This window comes from Glycine max, chromosome 13 (assembly GCF_000004515.6).
Source record: "Glycine max cultivar Williams 82 chromosome 13, Glycine_max_v4.0, whole genome shotgun sequence".
Lineage (NCBI taxonomy): Eukaryota > Viridiplantae > Streptophyta > Magnoliopsida > Fabales > Fabaceae > Glycine > Glycine max.
The window spans coordinates 27,242,873-27,263,270 of NC_038249.2; the positions used below are offsets into that span (position 1 = coordinate 27,242,873).

Below are 20,398 nucleotides of genomic sequence, written 5' to 3' on the forward strand. Positions count from 1 at the left end.
AATAATTCAAGATATAAAATAAACTGAATTGTTTTGTGACTCTTGTATTTAAACCTCGAAGTCTAAACTAAAATTTACACATGCTTTTAAGGAGAAATTATGTTTTTTTTTTCTTTGCTGCATTGTCTTTGCTAACAAAGCCACAGTCACACACTATTTCATATTGAATATTGAAGAAGGTACATCATTCCCATATTGGGAATTTACAGCAAAATAAGGAATGGTATTGTAAAAACAAACATGAGTTTAACTGTAAACCAGATATGGCAAAAGCATATGCCATAGTATTGCTTCCCTCAAAATATGGACTAAGGTGCACTGCTGGAGCTTCATTCTAGTGTCTGAAATTACAGCAACAAGTTCGGTAAAATGACTATCATTTGAAACATTCATCTATCAGCTTCACAGCATGAGGACAATTTTTACTATCAGATTCACAGCTCCCATCTCTAAGGCCATATATAAACCATATAAAATAGCCCATAACTCCGCATCCACAATAGAACCATGCCCCAACCTACTAGCAAAGGCACGAAAAACTCTCCTTCAGCGTAGGGAAGTAAGCACCATCACAGTTAATCTTCAAGAAGCCCTTCTTTGGCGCCTTCCAAATTCCAGACTCATCCCTTCTAACACTAATCAATTCAGGATAAAGGACATTGTTCAAAATTTTACTTCTGCCAATATCCTTGATCAGTGCCTGAGCTTTGTTCACCACCCCATCTGTATTTGTCCAGGAATAGCGAAAGACAAAGGACCTGTTTGGGTGTAAGCTTCTCTAGAAGTACTTCTAGAAAAAGAAAATAAGAAGAAAAAAATGAAATGAGATTCTCCATTAGCTAAAATAAGTTTTCCATTAGCTAATTTATAGATGTCATCTCATCTTTTAGAGAAGTTATATTGGTGAGCTTCTAAAAATTAATTCATGGAGAGCTTATTTTAGCTTATGGAAAAACTCATCTCATCTTTTTTCTTCTTATTTTCTTCTTTTAGAAGTGCTTCTAAAGAAGTTTACCCAAACAGGCCCAAAGTCATTTCGTCTCCACCAAAGTATATTCAGGATAACACCGAACATAGTAGCATTGATATTCTTGCAATCACGAATATTAGTGATCATCCAGCTATTGATATCCTGTTGAAAAAAGGAGTCATTGAGATTTTTATCAATTGCAGCCCCTAAGAGCATGAATCGTGTCTTCAATCATAGTATTGCATAAGGGGCAATTTGCATTGGTAGTCACATGCCTTATGAAACGCAGCTCATTTATAGGAAGCACTCCCTGACTGATCTTTCCATAAATGAAATTTTATTTTCTCAGGACCATCCCATCTTCATATACCCTTGTTCATAGGACTCTCAACAAGATCACCAGCTTGGGACAAGGTAAGATAGGCATTTTTAGTAGAAAATTTTCCATCCTTCACTTTGTCCCACTCTACGTAGTCATTGCAGTTTGAGCCACATGGAGGTTTCATTCCTTGAATTTTTCCACCACCTTCATGGGAAGCTCAGAATTCAGACGCTGTGAATCCCATCCCCCACTCGCATCAACAAGAAAACACACTGGAACATTCGCACCACTTCTTGATTGGTTAGTGCAGAATTGATTAAGGTTCCCAGAACCTGGCACCCAATAGTCTTCCCAAAAGTGGATAGATCTCCCATTTCCTAGCTTCCAAATCAAATTAAGTTGAAAGTTACTCCAGCACTTGACAATACCTCTCCAGAGATTTGTGCCTTGTCTTCTTCGATCAATTACAGGCATCACATCATTGCCACATCCGTACTATGCACGAACAACATTAACCCAGCATTGAGCTTTGTAAACAAATTCCATCCTACCTTCATTGTAAGAGCTTGGTTCATAGGAGGAATTATGTTATACATATGAAATTGATATTTCTGTCTTTATAAAATTTAGGTTATATATTGTTTTAAAGTTCTCAATTTGTGTTTGAAATAGATTCATAAATTCATTTTGGTTCTTTTCATCAACAAAGTTAAATTTGCTAATAGAAGTGTTTAAGGGTGTGTTTGAAATTTTAATATTTATGTTTGATGTAGAAGAATTTATGTTGGGTGCCTCAAGAAAAATCCAAAAAATGACATATATTACTCTTTTGAACCAAAAAAACAAAAATTATGTTATGCGTTGTGCATTATTCCAAATGTCCAATTTGATGTGAGCCACAAAGCACGACCACTTCCGTGGCCTCCTTGTATAGCATCAATTTTATCACCCATACGCCTCATGTTATGGCACTCCTCTAACACAGCCAAATATTCTTCCTTTTTTTCCTTTTTTCTTTCTGCAACTGCAACTTGAATAGCCTATTTTAACCAGCATGGCCAGGCTCACGCTGAGACCAGACAATTCCTGCTTCTTTTCACACACTCAAAGAGCTAATTCCCACACCCCTTTTACCAGAACAACCTCGTTTCAACGTTTTCACTTTCATCTCTCATCATCCAACCACACCCTCAGGCTCAGCAGAATAGTTTCTAGTGCTCAACAAAATGCTAAAGAAACCCAGAGAGTGTCCATGGCCAAGGCAAAGGCCAAGGTTCTCACGGACCTTCAAGTGGAAGAGGTGGAGAAGCAGCATGAGACCTTGTCTTGGAACTGGCCACCTTGGAAGAATCTTCCCCAAAGATACAAGCTCATCGGCACCACATCATTGGCCTTCATTATTTGTAACATGGATAAGGTTCTTTCTTACTTCCTGCGTTTCTTTGTTTGTTGCAACCCCACAAGCAAAAATTGCTTCTTTTAGAGTATAATTAATGAGTTGCATCATTAATTATGCTTGGGATTTGATTTGATTTGATTTAGTGGGGGTGGTGCAGGTGAACTTGAGTATTGCCATAATTCCAATGTCTCATCAATTTGGGTGGAACTCATCAACAGCAGGATTGGTTCAGTCCTCCTTCTTCTGGGGCTATGCATTGAGTCAATTACCTGGGGGTTGGCTAGCCAAAATATTTGGTGGCGGGTCAGTTTCCAGTTGCAACACAAGTTTTTTCTATCTAAAAGATTTCTCTATTTCTGTTTGTTTCTAGACTTTTGATGAGGGGCAGGGCTTATTTACAAACATTACCTAGTGTAATATATAAAGAAAGCATTTCTGATAAATAAAAAGAAAAGGAAAATAAAGCATTTAATCCAAATACACTGACATTATAAAGATGTTTTATACTATCTTCCGATCATGGATTGCCATATAATTAAAGATTGTTGACTTTTGTAATGATCAATTCAAGGACACTAACATATTTTTGAGGAGAGATTTTTTTTAGAGAGAAGTATAAGAATCATGTTGGAATTGAGGAGTCTTGGAAATCTGTCTTAATTGTGGTTACCCCTAGCCTTTGTGGCATATCAGAATTGATTGCTAGTGTCTTGAAAGGGCTACCTACGAAGAGGTTGTCTAGAAAAGTTGAATGAAGCATCATAGAGTGCAGCTACCAAGATGTTGGTTCTTAGGGGGTTGAGATTCCACATCGACTAGAGATATGACTTAAATAAAGTTTATAAGGCTTGGATAGTTCTCATCTTACAAGTCAATTTTATGGACTTGAGTGAAGCATCATAGAGTGCAGATACCAAGCATTCTCTTAATGATATGTTTCCCAATAACTTTAAGTATTTATAGTTGGATACCTTTTCTTCTCTAAATCTGTCTTCTTTGTCCTTTAAGCCATCTTAAATAGTACCTTTGTCATTGGGTAATGCATATCCTCACATTTATCTACCTGATGAAATTATAATTACATTCCAAGGAGAGCTTCACGATTAAACTGAGATATCAACAAGATGGTATTTGCCCACTATATTATTAATCAAATCATTGCCTAAACATTCTTTTATCTAAATAGCTTCCTTTTATTAAATGAGAGTCAATTAAGTAACTCATGTTCAAGTCTTAAAGAAAGAGATAGTAATTGGACAATTACCTCATTCAGAATTGGCACTAATATTTCAATGTAGTTTCCAGGCTTACGATGTCAGTTACACTGTTATTTTTCTGTTTCAGAGCTGTTCTTGAGGTTGGAGTATTGATATGGTCAGTGGCTACAGCTCTTGTTCCTTTTCTTGCTGGATATATGCCTGGCTTATTGTTGTCAAGGGTTTTGGTCAGTAATTCCCCCCCCCCCCCCCTCCAAACAATGCATACTTTCTTTTTTTGCAGATTTAATGCCTACTTACATGCAAGATTCCTTGTTTGGTCTTGCAAAATGTTATTATTTTGTTTCCACGGGATTTTCTATCTTCTACAGTTAGCGTGTCTATTTAGTGTTTCTTTTTTATATTTATTAGTATTTAACATGTACCCTCATTAGCATGTGTTATTCTTTTTCAACATTACTAAGCTCTTCCCTTCCATTGCATGTCTAGGTTGGGATAGGCGAAGGTGTTTCACCATCTGCTGCTACTGATCTCATTGCCAGGCATGTAAACATCCAAATATGTTGGGTTCTAACTAATTTTCCATTGATTTGATTTTTTACTTATCTTCTGCTTACTTTTCTAGTCAGTATGTGAATTTTAGATTATTTTCCTTTTAACATTTAACTATAATTATTTATTGTCTTTAGTTTCTTCCCATAAAGAAATTTTGTGGAACTCTGGATTTTTTGTTGGAAGATAAGAAGCAACATAGAGATGCAGAACACTAAGAACAATTGTTTGGAGATGGACAAAAATGTTTTAATTTAATAATTTCACTCACCTAACCCAGCTCCCTCCCAAAATTGATAAAACATCTTGCTTTAGGAGTTTAGGGTTTGTTCCTAGGTAAGCATGCAATTTTCTACTTACAAGGATATTAATTATGAAAAAAAAAGTCATTATGCTAACTGTGACTGTGAGTGGAGAAAATTCATGTTTTGGTAAAATCCAATTTCTTAGTAAAATAGTTGGTTCCTGCCTCAGCCTATTATTTTTGAGAAATACTACATTTCAGTCAATTATAATATTTTTTTAGCTTTTCACCCTTTTGATTGGTAAGGTTCATTGCCATATGCAGGTCAATACCATTAGAAGAGCGCTCACGTGCAGTAGCATTGGTTTTTGGTGGTTTGAGTGTTGGAAGTGTTATGGGGTATGCATTTTCTAGCATGCAGTCAGATATGAATAAGAATGGGAGTCACACAGGATTGTAATTTTTTTTTAGTCTACCCTCAATTTTAACACTGTAATATCTGTCAGGCTTCTTTTGGCTCCTCCCCTTATCCAAAATCTTGGTTGGGAATCAGTATTCTATATATTTGGTCTCTTGGGAATTGCTTGGTAAGTAGAAATGACTAATCTATTTTCCACTAGCCTATTAGTTCAAAATAGTGAACTTCTTCCGTCTTGAGCTTCCAATATGGTTGTTTTATTAAAATTATGACTCATGTTATTGCCATTATTTTTGAAGGTTTTTGGGGTTTCAAGTTCTTGAAGGAGGTGAAACACAATTAAATGCAGAATCTCTTTCATGTGAGATCTTGATCTATTTTAATTTTTCCTTTTTAGTTTGAGCTAAAAAGTATATTTTGTAATTAAATGAATGATGATAAATGATGCCTTTCTAGTTGATGTTTGTCAAGTAATGACTACTTTATCGTCCAATCTGTTGGAAACATTTTTTTCATTTGAAAAATACCTTGGAGCTCATTCTTACTATGGGAGGAGGATGGGTTTAATTTGCATTGGAAAGTGGGATTTTGCTGTGTAACCTGTCTCCCACTACCCCAGTTACTCAGTGATCTCTCTTCCTTCTAGAATTGACCTTCAATTTTGGAACCTCTTGGTTCCTAACAGCATATTTAAGTAGTATAGTCCTCATAATCTGTAATTTTAGTTAAAAATTGATAAATTATAAATGAAGATAATATCTTTTACTATTCTCTTTTTCATATGTTATGCATTGAAGGCAGCTCGCATGTTCATATATAAGTTGTCTTTGCTGTTCAGTTCAAGGCTTTCATTCTTTTGTTTACTTACTTTGAGCATTATGGTTAAATTGGTTGTTTTTCACTTTTGACTTCGGTTGTCTCACAGCAGCCCAAGATATCATGACACAATCATGGAAGACTTCTCTAAGAGAATTGAATGGCTCTTTGAAGGTAAGAGTACAAAAATTATGGCAGTTTAAATCTCATTCTTTTTGTGTCAAAATTTGAATGAACCTAGGATTCACTTGGAAGTTCTGCTTAATGGCTCTAGATATTCTAATATTTTTTATTTATTTATAACTATTTGCTAGTGTTAGTTATCATAGATAATATCCTTAGCTCGTCTTGCTACATTTTAGAAGTTGACTTTGCTAATGATTTTCATGGTAATGAGATTTAAATATATATTCGCAGAGAGAGGAATTTTCTCAATTCCAATTTCCAAGTATTCTGAAGAGTTGAAATGCTAGATATCGTTCCATCTGGCTTGATGTTAACCCTCCCTAATAGTATCTACTTTTACTTTCACTTTTAAAAGTATCTCATTTTTTAACTTTAGAAGTAGCAGAAGCCTTTTTCCCTCTGTGTGTGTGTGTGTGTGTGTAAGAGTTACACTGGGTTGGATTCAGTGAATATTTACAATATCTGATATGGAACTTTGTTTTGTCTTGTTCTTAAAATACAGGATGTACCATGGAAGGCTTTTTTCCAAAATCGTGCTGTGTGGGCTATGATATATGCTCATTTCTGTGGCAGTTGGGGTCACTATAACTGTCTATCATGGCTTCCCACATTTTTTAGGTACAGTGTGAGCATTTAATGCTTTACCTGTTTCCACTTTTTTGTTATCTTTCACTGCAACCAGCTATCAGCGAGTCAGCTGAGACCTTTCGCATTAATAATTTGATTCTTTCCTTTTTTTTTCCATTTTTACATTTACTTATTCATGACATATTTTAGGGACAGAAAATTAATTAAATTATCATATCATAAATGTTAGCAAGAAGCTGGATTCACCTTTTATTTACACAAGTTATATATATACATGAAACCAAACTTATTTTTATTACATTTCAGAATTTTACATTGCGGGGAAATTTCAACTTCAAATTTATGACTTTTCTGTTGAGCCCTGTTGCTTTTAGATGATGCCTTACAATATTTGTGTGCTCATCATACACCTTGACGTTTTTTTTAATATCCTTCATGTTTAATATTGATTAATTTGGGAAAGAAAGTAATTAATTATAAATAAGGTTTAACAATTGGATCATGTGCATAAAGCATAATAAATTCTTTAGTTCTCTCACTTGAGGTCCCTAGTTGTGCTCTGGAAATTTTGAAGTTATAAAGTTCTTTAAGTTTATCTTTTCTCTTTCATTGCTTAGAATGACTCGATTTCGGCTTCAGAGTTTTCTCAGATGAAAGAAATTGAGTAAAGAATTTTATGGTGCTTTGCTAATGGTTTCAACTCATTTATGCATCAAATTCAAACTTCCTTGTAGTTGCAACCGCCTGAACCATGGAAAAACCCAAAGTTTACTTTGTGACTGCTCAGCATTACTTTGTAGATTCCATACTGATGCACAATGATGATCACTGATTGCCATTAAGCCATCTGTTACTATTAAGCTTAGTTATGCATTGAAAAATTCTTGTGAGGAATTAGACAATGTTGTGGTTTACATGATTGTCAATTCTTAGAAGTTTGTTTTAAAATTGTACAGAAAATTTAGTTCTAGTATTTCTTACAGTTTTGCCCAATGGAGAATCTAATTTGTCCATCTGTATGCTATGTAGTGAGGAGCTGAATCTAAATCTGACTGAAGCTGCATGGGTAAGACAATTATTTTCCTTTTTGTCTTAGTGTTTTGGCTAACATAGTCTATTCATGTCTTGAAGAGGGAAAGTAGCTGTTTTCATTCTTTATATTTGACATTGGCAATGATGGAAAGGTAGCTGTTTCCTCTTTCAAAACATCACAAACAACACACTGACATGTTAACTGCTGCTTGCAGGGTTATCATACCACATATATAACACTATAACTGCACAACGTAAACATCACTACCTATTACAGAATTGACATAAACATAATTGCCTAATACCTATCAATGGCCTCACATCATCTCCTTAAGCTAGCCCAAATCTTGGCTTATAAAAAATAGTAGTAATAAAATAGCAAAATATATGTTGAGTAATATTAAACTATGTAAACTTAATAAATAAAACTCCCTCCATCCCTTTTGATAAGATATTGTTTTGAATTTTCTTTGTCCCTTTTTATAAGACTCTTTCTACTTATCCATTGCATTAATTATTTTTTGTCCAAAATACCATTAATTACTTTAGCTCATAAATTATAAGTTCTATGAATTGTCTCTTTCTCTCTCTTATGAGGATTGGAGAATGGAAGAATTTAGTTTTAAAATTAAAACTCCACTGCTATTATTCTTTCTCCATACATTAATTACTTAAAGGAAATTTTGGAAAAATAATACAATTACAGACAAATTTAATGTTAATAACTAAATTAACCAACTTTCTTAATAAGCATAAATTTGTCAGCAATGTCTTATAATTAGGGACAGAGGGAGTAGTTTTAAAGAGGAAACAATCATTACTGTGTGCAATTTCAACATCCAAGGTCTGGGGACCTTACCCCAACAAGTCGAGAGACTGTTTCTAAGATTTTAACCCATCTAAACAATCTTGCTGTTGTGCCAAGGCTTTCCCTCAAAGAGTACAACTTTTTTCCAATTCAATATGGACTTTTTTTTTCAAAAACCAATTTTACCTAGTTTTCAATGGCTTTGTGAGTTCTTGAGGATGTTTGATGTTAGGTGCGACTGGACTAAATAAACACCATGCTTCTTGAATCTACCAGTTTAGTCTTTTCTTTATTTTTTTTATAGAAAAATATTGCTTACAAGTATTCTTTTGAGAGGAAACTAACCTGCGTCTTACATACATACAGGCATACTAACCACTGGGGATTCTTAATCTTTTCAGGTCTCTATTCTTCCGCCACTGGCTTCAATATTTGTGACTAGTCTTGCAGCGCAATTAGCTGACAACTTGATTTCAAGAGGAGTTGAAACCACTGTGGTATGAGAGGCACTGAAACATAATTTGTTTTTGTTGTCTATTATATGAATAATTACTACTACTATGATATGATATCAAACATATTTTCTCATGATAAAGTTGACATCATATTTTGTTAAGAAGTGTAATTTGATGTTCTGTAGCCATGAGTCTATCTCTAATGCTAAATTTTGCATCCAAATTGGCTGTAGACATAATACATGTTACAGTAAAGACAAAACTGCACCTTGCTGGATGTAGACAGTAGACACAGTAGATGTTGTGGCTATCGACTCAATTTGACATGTTACTGACTACTGTCAAACTATTAGAACATACCTATCCTGACTTTTATTCTTAATTTCTTGGCTGCCTGAACTTCTTTAAAATATATATATAGGTTCGAAAGATCTGCCAATCAATTGCATTTTTGTCCCCTGCAATCTGCATGACTCTTTCCTCGCTGGATCTAGGGCTACCGCCTTGGGAGATTGTGGGGATTCTCACAAGTGGTTTAGCCCTCTCAAGCTTTGCCTTATCAGGTACTAGTTAATCATTCAAATATACCTTGTCTGATTCATATACTTTTCTTTGCCCTGACTGTCTGTGTTTATCTGCTTATTCAGGACTCTATTGTACCCATCAAGACATGTCACCAGAATATGCAAGTATACTTCTGGTATGTTATCAGTTCATGTTGGGGCCTTATGTATTATTATGAGTTATAGTTTGTATTATAAACTGTAGATGCACTTCTGCTCTAATCCTAACTTTGAAGACTATCTGATTTTCCCAACCGAAAGAATTCCTCTTACCTAAGTTGTTATCTAGGACTAGGTTGAAAATGCTACTCACTCCTAGATTAAATCATACTCCTTTTTGCTATTAGAGGTTAAAGCCTTGTCCATAATTTTTTTAAGTAAATATATATCTGATTAATTGTATCTGACTTTGTTTATTTATTTTGTTTTCTCTCAGGGTATAACTAATACTGTTGGGGCTATTCCTGGAATTGTGGGTGTAGCCCTCACTGGTTATCTTCTGGATTCAACTCATTCATGGAGTGTAAGTAGCTGTTAATGTTAGTTTTTTCCCCCTTATTGTATGATGTGTATCATTCTGTTTATTTGATTTATATTCCATCTCTATACCATGTAGATATCACTATTTGCACCATCGATCTTCTTCTATGTGACTGGTACCATCATATGGTTGGCGTTTGCCAGCAGTAAGCCTCAAAGTTTTTCTGAGCAAAACTGATTCATGTTCCAATCATTCATTATTCTGAGCATAGCCTAGAAACTTAAGAAACCTTCATGCGAAGCAGAATTTTGACACGGGGGGTATAATGGTATATCCGCTTGATATATACAAATCATATAATTTAAGTACAAAGAAATGATAGTATAGGTACATTACTGTAAGTATTCTTTATTTTTAACTGTAGCTTATTAGTATATAGCAGTATTGTATATTTTTAATAGATGAAGATGGTATGGTGGTTGGTCACCAAAAAATGTATTGACGTGTTTAAATCCTTTCCACCAACTTTTGGTGCTCTCTGGTCCTTCTGTTGCAAGTTTCAACCAGAAAGTGACCGTTTCAATAATCTTACATTTTAAGGCATTCAAATCTCTCAGCAAGCTCTCCATGCAACTTTTTTTTTTTTTTTTTTAAATTTCGTTTTAGCCGTGTTTCTGTAGCTTTAGTTGTTTGAGGTCAACTGCTCATTGATTATGTGCACGTGCCCCACGTTCAGATTTCTCTGGCTCTCATTTGTTAATAAGATTTTGTTATGTATGTCTTCAGATTTTTGAACATTTTTTATTATGACTTAAAATTTATTAAAAATTACACTTTTTTTTTTAAATCCTATCTCGTTTAAAGTGTCTCACTTATGATAATTCTTAATGTATTTTAATTAATAATAGAGTGAGTTAAGATCGAAGAATATGTTACAAGTGCTCTTCTAAATAAGAAATAACAATTAAGAAAATAATAAAGATTTTAATTAAACTTGCGGTGAAAATGTATTAATAACATTAATGTCAGTACAAAGTGGTTAGCAAAATCGTTGTTAATGAAGGACCATGGAATATCTTTCAAATTCTCGTTCTGATTTATTATTTTTTAAAAAAAGAAGAAGAAAGGTCAAGAAATGAAAGGTCATTTTCATTTTGTAGAATTTAAAATTTGTCATAGCAACTGAATGGTACGCATCGGAAAACAAACAAAACTAGTAAAAATCCAATAGGCCCCATTAGGGGTGGAGAAGAAAAGAACAACTATCACCAATAAATTGAAAACAGAATTGTCCTGTATTCTATTATCGCTTATTTTATCAACCACCAAGTGAAACCAATTTTCAGTTTCACCTAGTGCCACTGAGCTAGCTTAGCTGCAGGCCGAAAGAAGAACATTTGGTATATGAGCAAATACAATAGATAGAGGACCAACTATTATTGGCTTTCTTGAGTTTACATATAGAGGCTCTAAAGGAGGAATTTCACCAGCTGAGTTTACACTTAACATTTTTCCATTTAGCAACATAGTTTGGCTATGTAAATTCCTGTCTGGTGCAGTTAAATGGTACTCTCTTCTGGCTGGTTCACCCACTCTACGGTATGGTAACTTGTTAAATTTTAAGGCCACATTGACTTGAACAGTGGTGCTGTTGTCCAAGTTGAGCACTAGTATTGTGATCCCTTTCTGTAAGAGAGTATCAAATCAGATTTCACATATAATACATATACCATATACAGATACAGAATTTTACTTACGGATTCCTTTGCACAATGTGCATAAGTTCTTATCTTCTTTGTCCCATAGAAGGTAGTTAAGAGGACACGGCCTCCCATGAGTCGGTGCCATAGAAGTGCACTGTAAGGAAGAAAGTACATAACCACACAAAGGTGTTATAAAACAGCATTATGATTGTAGTTCAAATGGGATCCCACTTAATAAAACTCTTTGTTCTATTAGAAAATAGGTTCCTTAACAACTGGCAAGCAATTAATGAAGCAAACATCACACACATGGGAACACAAACTTTGATATAGCAGTCCATATTTAATTATTTATTATGTTTCATTGTTCAACTATGAAATTCAAATTTTAGTACCTATAATAGTCTGGATTTGGCACGAAAGTACTAGTATTCAGCAAACCATAGTTTCCTCCTATCAAACTTTGTCTGCAGTATGTTCTGGTGTCATAAACAGCTGACATGCCAAGCTGGTCCAAATACCTGTGATTAATATGATACCATTAGAGAATAAACTTGTAAGGAATCATTGCTGATATTGGCAAAGCAAGGGGAATTACACTAACCAGAAGCTGTAGACAAATGCATCAGACACAAGATGATGGCCACTATTGTAAGCCCCTCCTGCCTCACCAACCCATGATTTTACTGAGGTTGATGAACTTTGAAGTATACCTTTGAGGCTGCTGAATGTGTTAGCCTCTCCATCCAGATAGGAAGGGTCAAGAATTTTTTCAGTTAGGTGGTCATCAACTCCTGTAAGTAGCTTTCAGTTATAATCAAATACATGGAGATTAAGAAAACATGATAAATTTATATCCAGTTTTGTGGAAGATACCTGGCCCAAGGTTATAAATGTGGTGGGTGATCACGTCTGCAGATTTACCAGATTTGCTTATAAATTCCTTGAACCAATCCGAGTCAAAGAAGCCTCCAGGTGCAATGACTAGTGGCTTAGGTTCAATCCCTCTATATGCATTTTCAACTATGTTTCTTAAAGCAGCAACATCAGAAGCATATTGATCTGCTGCAACACTTGCTCCAATTCCACTTCCACACAATTCATTGCCTGCCCATAAAAAAAGCTCGTTGTAGTGTCCATACACAACATGGATTTATTCATCATGGCTTAATCAACAACACAGTTAATTCTAAAGAAGGAAAGATACCATGTTTCTTTCTTTTAGTAAAAAATATTTGATAGCATACAAATATTTACATAAAAAAATTAAATGTGGGATGAATGGTTGTCATTGTCAAGTGAACTCATGCCCTGTGATAGGGATAATGAGAGCCTTAATCCTTAAGAAATCACCATTTTCAATTCTAGTCTTATTGTCCCAGTAGGCACTAACTATTTTGGTATTTGTAATGAGGACAACATACACTTACCAAGTTCCCAACCATGAATGGTGTACTTCTTTCTGACTGTGTATCGTATTAACGATTCAGCATTGGTGTAGTTCCAAGGTCCAACAGCAGAACCAGACTTCATAGATTTTCCAGCAAGAGCATTTAATCCAAAGACAACCTTAGCCCTGAAATATACCTATCATTGATGTTAAACTTGTTAAAAACACAGTTGCCAAATAAACAAGACGAATCTATTTAGTCCTAAACACACACACATGGGAAACAACTCAAAAGGGAAAAGTGATTTTACCCTGCTTTTTGGAAAAAGCTGTTTAGCTCATCCCACCTATACATCGGTAAGCACCCTTGAGTGAAACCGAACATTTCATTCGCATTCAAAACAAAAGGAGTACAGGGTTGCCGACAATCTTCAGTTCCATACATGACCTTGTCTTGCAAAGTGCCACCTAATCTAATTTTCAAGGGTGAAAAGGCTGCAAAACATTCAAAGGCAAAATGATAGTACCTTAATAAACTCTCAAAACAACCGCGAATCCTCCAATAAAAGAAATGAAAAATGAAGTAAATTGCTATGAAAATAATCCAGATAAAAATTCCCTCTTACCTTTTACTGCATTTAACAAAATTTTGTTGTTGAGGTCCTGCATGAGATGAAAATTATAAGATGTAAATTTACTCTGACCTTTTTTAACAACCGTATCAGATTCTGAAAGTTTATGTCATGACTAGAACCTTTATTGGTGGCAGGGAGGGAAGGGGTATACATAAGTATAATCTCATCATTACTTGGTCAGAAAATTATAATTTGAAAAAAAAAAACATAAATGCTTTTGCAGGAATTAATTTCTAGCTGAGCTAAGACACCCTAGACACGCATTCTAGATATATCCGAGCATCATTCTGAAGAGGACAAAAAAAACGTCATCATGCAGAGAATGCTATTTATAAATTAAAAAATAAAAGGAAGAAGCAAAAACCATCTAATTATTCTGAAAAGAAAAAAAAACTTTTTGACGGATTCAGGAACCAGAAGACAAAAAGAAAGGAAAAATACCAGGTTGAGCAGAGAAGCATGACCCCAACTGCATTTTCCATAGTCACATTTCTGAGGAGGCCACCAATCCAGAGTTGCACAAACAGAATCATCATCAATCCTTCCAATTGCAGTTTTCCCATGAACTAAAACAATCCCTTTCACAACTTCACCTTCTCTTCCATACACAGCACCGGCTCCAATGAAGCTTAAGCTTGACAAGTACATCCATAGACACAGACCCAGAAGCCTTATCTGAGAACCCATTTCCAGAATCAGCCAAATTCAAGATCTTTGTGGGTTTTTTCTCAAATGGGCAACTAGGAAGCCATAGAACCGAGGCTTTGCTACAGCAGCAGAGTTGAGTTGCAAGCCAGAGAGACAAAAGAGTTCTGATGATGTAATGGCATAACACTTCCTTCGCAGGAAAGTTATGTTATGTCTGAATGTTGCAAATGCTGTTGGAAAGACACTTCATTTCATGTGTACATTGCTGCAGGCTATAGCACTTATAAACTTGATTGAGAGTGCCTCTTCCTCCTCCTTTTTCCGGTATCGGTTTCAAAAGAATCTTGTTCATTTTAAGCCAATTTATTATTCACTGAGACGGCTATTTTCTTAATATTGCATTAATTAGACTATTAGAAAAATTGAAAAACTCGGATCTCGGGTGCTAAGATCGCGTCTTAATTTAATTATTACAATTTATTTAATTCAATTATGTCTTCAATTTAATATATTTATTTAGACTTTTTAATTATTGTAACACCCAAAAAAAAAAGACAATGATTTAGTCTTTCTTAATTATTATAATTAAGATAATAATTTAGATTTTTCTAATCATTATAATAATAGAATCAATTACAATTTATTGTTCACCAACAATTTTTTTTTTACTTAGACTTTACTTGTAAATAAACTATACGCGATCTGTACAAAAAAAAAAAAACTATACGAATATCAATAGTCAAATTATCGTTCCTTTCATATTAGTACAAACAAATTTAATGATAGCTATTAATAGAAAAGTAAATACTCCTATGTTTTCGTATTTAAAGAAAAAAAAAAGTCTCTGTTTCTTTTTCAAATAAACTTTTCTAATTGGAAAATTAATAATGGAACTTTTTTTCTTCTTCTGAAAAACAGGGGCTAAAACCCCTTTAATAACGCGATGTTTGTTGCTAGTGGGGTCAGCATCTCCTTTCCTGAAAGAAAGTACAAAGACAGTGAAATAGCGGACAAAGAAAGTTTCTGTTTTCAAACAACATGACCACTTGCATGAAACAAACACACATCAAAACGGGTTTCTCAGTTGTTTGCAATTTGCAGTCGGCAACTCGTGTATTTACATCTATTTTTTGTTTTTTAAATACAGTAACTTTTTATATATTGTTTTTTAATCATTTTGGTCTTATACTAATCGTCAATCGTCATACTATTACTACACCCTGACTTTCTAAGTTGTAAATGATTGCGCGTAGTGTAAATATATGAATATGACGGTTACGCTTGAACTATCTTTCTTTAATAGTTTCACTTTTATTTATTTATTTATTTACTTATGTTGAAGTGATTGAGAAAATTCTTTAAGCTTTGGAATATTTGTTTTTTGTATCATTCTATGGCTTAATGAGGGACTGGGGTTAGTATGGTAATCTCAATAGCTGGTAATGATATAGACATGGGATGAACTAAGCGAAATTGTGACATTGCTTTCAAAGCCACAAGTTGTGTTGTCTTAGATTGGTTTGAACCAGATAACGTTTTTGTGTTAAACAATTTTAAGGAAGGTTTTGATCAAAGCTTCAATCATTTTGTTTTTGTTTTCTTCTAATTACTATGCAACTCTTTATCCCCCTTTAATTTCTCAATACTTATGCCTAACAAAACCCTTGTAGCCCAGCAGATATTTTTCAACTCACAAGTCACGCCGAGAACTGAAAAATCTTAAAACTAAATAACTTTCTATAAATTTGTAATGTGCTACACACGTGATGTCCTTGGTGTTTGCATGCTAATTTTCAAAGGAAACTGAAAAATATTGCAAATGATTAACGTGATGTCTGTAAGTGTACCTACGGAAAAACAAATTATATAATAATAAATATGAAAAATTATTTGATTGTGAGTTGTAACCACCTTAATACATTTTTGTTTATAATTATAGAAAGAATTAAAAAAAAAAAAAAGAGCCCTATCACAATCCTCACATGTGTCTAACAACAAATGGTTCTGTTACATACAAAACAAGAACAGCTTCCTACCACCGGTTCCGGTTCTGTGACGAATAAAATAGTTAGCTGGCATCAAATGAAGAGCAATCGATAATTATGCATAAATGTAACGTAACGTAACGTAACGCTTCAAATTGGTGCCGTGCCCACCTAACGTTTGTTGTTTTGCAGGATCAGTGCATAAATGTAACTAATTTGGTGGAAATTATAAGCCTAAAAGTGTTCCGATTTAATCAAGTAGCAACTCTCTTTCTCAATTATACATGCCAGATTGAAATTGACTTCATCTACTCCATTAGCATTAGCTTGAGTTCTACAGCATTAATTTGTTGAGCTACTACTACTACTATACTTTCTCATATGCACCTCCAGAAAAGCATCTAATAACTAGGGTTGATACCATAAAAAAATAAAAAACTAGGGTTGATGGATATAATTGTTTTATTGGGTCCATCTTTGATGCTGCCATATTGTTTTGAATTTTAAAGTATATCCTTCGTATCCAAAACTTGAGACACTTTGGATTAGGATGAATGGGAGCAGGGCCTACGCTATCAACTACAGCAATGTGCTTTGTTTTTTTTTTTTTCCTTTATTTTTTTTATTAGAGGAAAAGGTATCATTGTTTGGTAAAGTATTAGTTTAGCCCAAGCTGACCTTAAAAGTTACATTGAAAAAAAAATGTATTTTTTCCTACTTCAGCTGTCACCCACTACACCACATTAATCTTCATAAATCATAATTATTAACAATATCGACAATATATAGTATAGTATTTGAAACGAATATTTATGCATGCATCCCGTTTTAGAGACCCATTATTTTCCTTTTTCTAGGATTAGCTTTTCAAACCTTTGACCCAAAAGGGTAAAATTTGAGGAAGCCTAGCACGCGTTAGCTAGCTTAATTAGATTTTTACATTAATCTGCCCCATAACCAACATATTAATACTTTGATGTTTTGAAAAAATAAATAAATAAAGGTCTCGATTTCTTTTACAAATAGATTAAAGAAAGAAAACACTTCGAAAGATTTTTATTTGGTCAGAATGCCTGTCATGGCCCTCAAGGTTAACCAACTGGTTCACTTCTAGAGGAAAGACATCAATTTTACTAAGTTAACGTTGAGTTGGCAATACTGCACTGGGTATCCGTCCGAATCCGTCCCGATTTTGACGAGTAATATCTGAGTTGACCGGGTATGGGTTCGAGTTTGGGTTTTCTCCCATAACCAAAAGTCGGGTACGAATATGGGATTACTAGACCCGTCCTGACCCCGAACCCAACCCTGCCCCGCCACTTAAAATCTTTAGAATTATTGCATAATTTAATCAAAAGACATATAATTTTTATTATTGGTTAATTTTATTTTAAAATTTTTACATAATTTAATATTATTTTCTTAACTATTTATGTAGACACACGCTCTATAATAAATTTATTGATATATAAATAGTTAAAAATAAATGTTTAACAAATAATTTTTTTTTTAAATCAAATTTTTAATATTTTTTTACAAAAAAAAAATATTTTTATAAATGGTGTGTGGAACGGAATTGGGGATACCCAATACCCGACTGGTACGGGGATGAGACAATAAACTCAAACCTGTCGAGTATCGGGTACGGGTATAGGGATATATTGAGAAGTCGAGACAAGAGATTAAGGAGACAATACCCATACCCGACCCGTCATTGTCATTTCTACTTCGTTTGGAATTTGGAAGCATTACTCTTACGCAATGTAAGTACCTGTAGGAAATGAAGAAGCTGCATAGAAGGGCGAAAATTTTTATTCAGGAAAAACATTTGTATTTGTTTATTTTTTATTACAAAAATATTAGATATTTTTTTGGTCCGGATAAAAGACTATGTGAGTATGCTTCAATTCATTATGTCATAAATTAATTTTAGTCGTGACAGGTTATTACTGGAAACGCACAATAAGATCTTGTATCATTTCATCAACTTATATGAGTTACAAAAATAATTGATGTGATAATAATATTTGTATTCTTAAATATCCATTGGAATATATATTATTGAAAATTAAATGTTGTAGTAGTAATGTTTCAGTTATATCTTCCGTAAAAAAAACCAAATTATATCCATGAATTGAAAAAAAAACGAAACATTATATTAATTTTGACTGCAAAACCAAAATTATTACCAATATTATTCACAATTTTTTTAATGAATAATTAAAAATGTCAACAGGTTCATCCAAACAAAATAATATTCTATCTATACGTATTTATAAGAGTTTGTGAATGTCTCATTAGCTCATATTAAATTTCTTTGGATGTTTTTCTTATTTTCTTAAATAATTGTTAAAATATTAAATTATTTATAGGTGTCATTCTAATATTTTGAAGATAAATACCAAAATAATTTCTACAAAATCTTATTCGAGTAATTTATTTTACGAACTTATACGAATATTACAAATTATATTTTAAAATTTATGGATTAAGTTGTAGAAAATTTTAATTAATTTCGGTGATTGCCGTTGGACATTGATAAAGATTTATATTGCTGGTTATGTTAACTTTCTTTTAATTCATAGGTTATGTTAACTTTTGTTATTGTCATTGGACATTAGTAAATAAATATACTCATACCCTAGCATACGATAAATTTCTGCAGTATAAAAAAACTCCATTACTAAAGATAAAAATATATTTTATTATTCAAAATTTTATTATAAAATTTATATAAAAAATATTTCAGGAATTTTTTTTTAAAATAAGTAAATTAAACACATTTTCAGTATGCTTAAAAAAAGAAAAAAAAAAGAATTATAAACGAACATTATAACAAAATCAACTTAAAGTAAGGAAATATATTTATTGACCTATTATTAAAAGAGAAAAATCTATTAATAAACCACTCATTCATTCATTATATAAGAAAATATATTTATTAACCAATTATTAATAATGTAAGTTACTCTTATGATAAAAAAAAAACTTTTCTCTTAAATTGCAAAATCATAACATTAAAATACAAGAAAAGTTTTTTTTTTATCAAACTTGCATTATTAATAATAGGTCAATAAATACATTTCCTTATATAAGGAATGATGAGTGTTTTACTAATAGATTTTTCTTTTTTAATAATAGGTCAATAAATATATTTCCTTATATAAGGAATGAATGAGTGTTTTACTAATAGATTATTTAATAAATTAAAAGTGTAAAAATTTATCAATTAATATATTTAAAAATAAGCATATGTTTTTTTTTATAATTTGGGTGAGTGAACTTTCTTTTCCTTTCTCATTTTCTTAGGAGATGTATTTCATGCACTATTTCTGCAACAACCAAAAATATATATTTTTAATAATCTAAGTCACTCTCATTTTGCCAATAAAGATTGATCCAATCAACGTGGTTCAAATCATGTTATGGATGTGAGAGCATGTGATATGTAAGTATTTACGTAAGCGTTTGGTGAGTCTGAAAATATATTTCTACCTTGAAAAGTCTTTGAACTCAACTCACCTAAATTTTTTTTTTAAAAAAATACTCTCACTTTAACATTATCTATTCAATTGTTTTTTTATTCATATATTCATTTGAATATAAAAACGATCTTGTATAATAATTAAAATTATTTATTATAAATACAAAATATATTTCTATATTTAAATGTTTTATTTATTTCAATTATAATTATATACAAACACATATTATTATGTGTAATGCACAAATTTAAATTATAATTATTATAATTAAAATTCATAATAAATAATATATGTTTGAATATATAAATTATACTATAGGTTTGTGATAAATAATTTAAATTGTAATTTAAGTTTTTTTATATTGAAACAAATAAATCATTAAAAATTTGACTATACAAATAAAAATAAAATAATGGTTGTTGGAGCTAGTTGAGGAATTCCACACACAAAAAAAGATAGTTGAGAAAAATATTTTGTACTAGTTGAGAAAAGATTGAGAAT

At 32.7% G+C, this 20,398-nt stretch overlaps 2 protein-coding genes across 4 annotated transcripts; one reads left to right on the plus strand and one right to left on the minus strand.

Annotated features, from left to right (window-relative positions):
* The first annotated feature begins 57 nt into the window (after positions 1–57).
* LOC100806856 (probable anion transporter 6, chloroplastic) lies at positions 58–10,654 on the plus strand. 2 transcript variants are annotated; one of them, XM_003541440.5, is made up of 15 exons: positions 58–2,709; positions 2,849–2,994; positions 4,036–4,135; positions 4,398–4,450; positions 5,029–5,103; positions 5,211–5,291; positions 5,422–5,483; positions 6,048–6,112; positions 6,627–6,742; positions 7,742–7,778; positions 8,954–9,049; positions 9,429–9,570; positions 9,655–9,707; positions 10,007–10,093; positions 10,187–10,654. In XM_003541440.5, exons 1-15 carry the CDS (start codon positions 2,347–2,349, stop codon positions 10,286–10,288), a joined length of 1,578 nt encoding a protein of 525 aa, XP_003541488.1. In that variant the 5' UTR covers positions 58–2,346; the 3' UTR covers positions 10,289–10,654. The 2 variants fall into 2 exon arrangements, with proteins under 2 accessions (XP_003541488.1, XP_006594260.1); XM_006594197.4 differs by having other exon boundaries at positions 6,051–6,112.
* A 673-nt stretch (positions 10,655–11,327) lies between these two features.
* Positions 11,328–14,810, minus strand: LOC100778008 (heparanase-like protein 3). 2 transcript variants are annotated; one of them, XM_003542611.5, is made up of 9 exons: positions 14,221–14,810; positions 13,771–13,807; positions 13,456–13,639; positions 13,185–13,330; positions 12,631–12,861; positions 12,359–12,548; positions 12,150–12,275; positions 11,809–11,908; positions 11,328–11,737 (listed from the first exon to the last, which is right to left on the minus strand). In XM_003542611.5, the coding sequence occupies exons 1-9, from the start codon at positions 14,464–14,466 to the stop codon at positions 11,423–11,425; spliced, it is 1,575 nt and encodes a 524-aa protein (XP_003542659.1). In that variant the 5' UTR covers positions 14,467–14,810; the 3' UTR covers positions 11,328–11,422. The 2 variants fall into 2 exon arrangements, with proteins under 2 accessions (XP_003542659.1, XP_025980814.1); XM_026125029.2 differs by lacking the exons at positions 13,771–13,807; positions 14,221–14,810 and having other exon boundaries at positions 13,185–13,341; positions 13,456–13,597.
* Positions 14,811–20,398: the final 5,588 nt, after the last annotated feature.

Excerpts from the sequence above, each read along its gene's own strand:
- LOC100806856 (XM_003541440.5), top strand. The coding sequence starts at position 2,347 with ATGGCCAGGCTCACGCTGAGACCAGACAATTCCTGCTTCTTTTCACAC. Across the intron at positions 2,995-4,035 it reads GCCAAAATATTTGGTGGCGG|AGCTGTTCTTGAGGTTGGAG; the intron begins GTCAGTTTCCAG and ends TTTCTGTTTCAG. Across the intron at positions 9,571-9,654 it reads CTCAAGCTTTGCCTTATCAG|GACTCTATTGTACCCATCAA; the intron begins GTACTAGTTAAT and ends CTGCTTATTCAG.
- LOC100778008 (XM_003542611.5), bottom strand. The coding sequence starts at position 14,466 with ATGGGTTCTCAGATAAGGCTTCTGGGTCTGTGTCTATGGATGTACTTG. Across the intron at positions 13,808-14,220 it reads ATGCTTCTCTGCTCAACCTG|GACCTCAACAACAAAATTTT; the intron begins GTATTTTTCCTT and ends CATCTCATGCAG. Across the intron at positions 12,862-13,184 it reads CATTCATGGTTGGGAACTTG|GCAATGAATTGTGTGGAAGT; the intron begins GTAAGTGTATGT and ends TTTTATGGGCAG.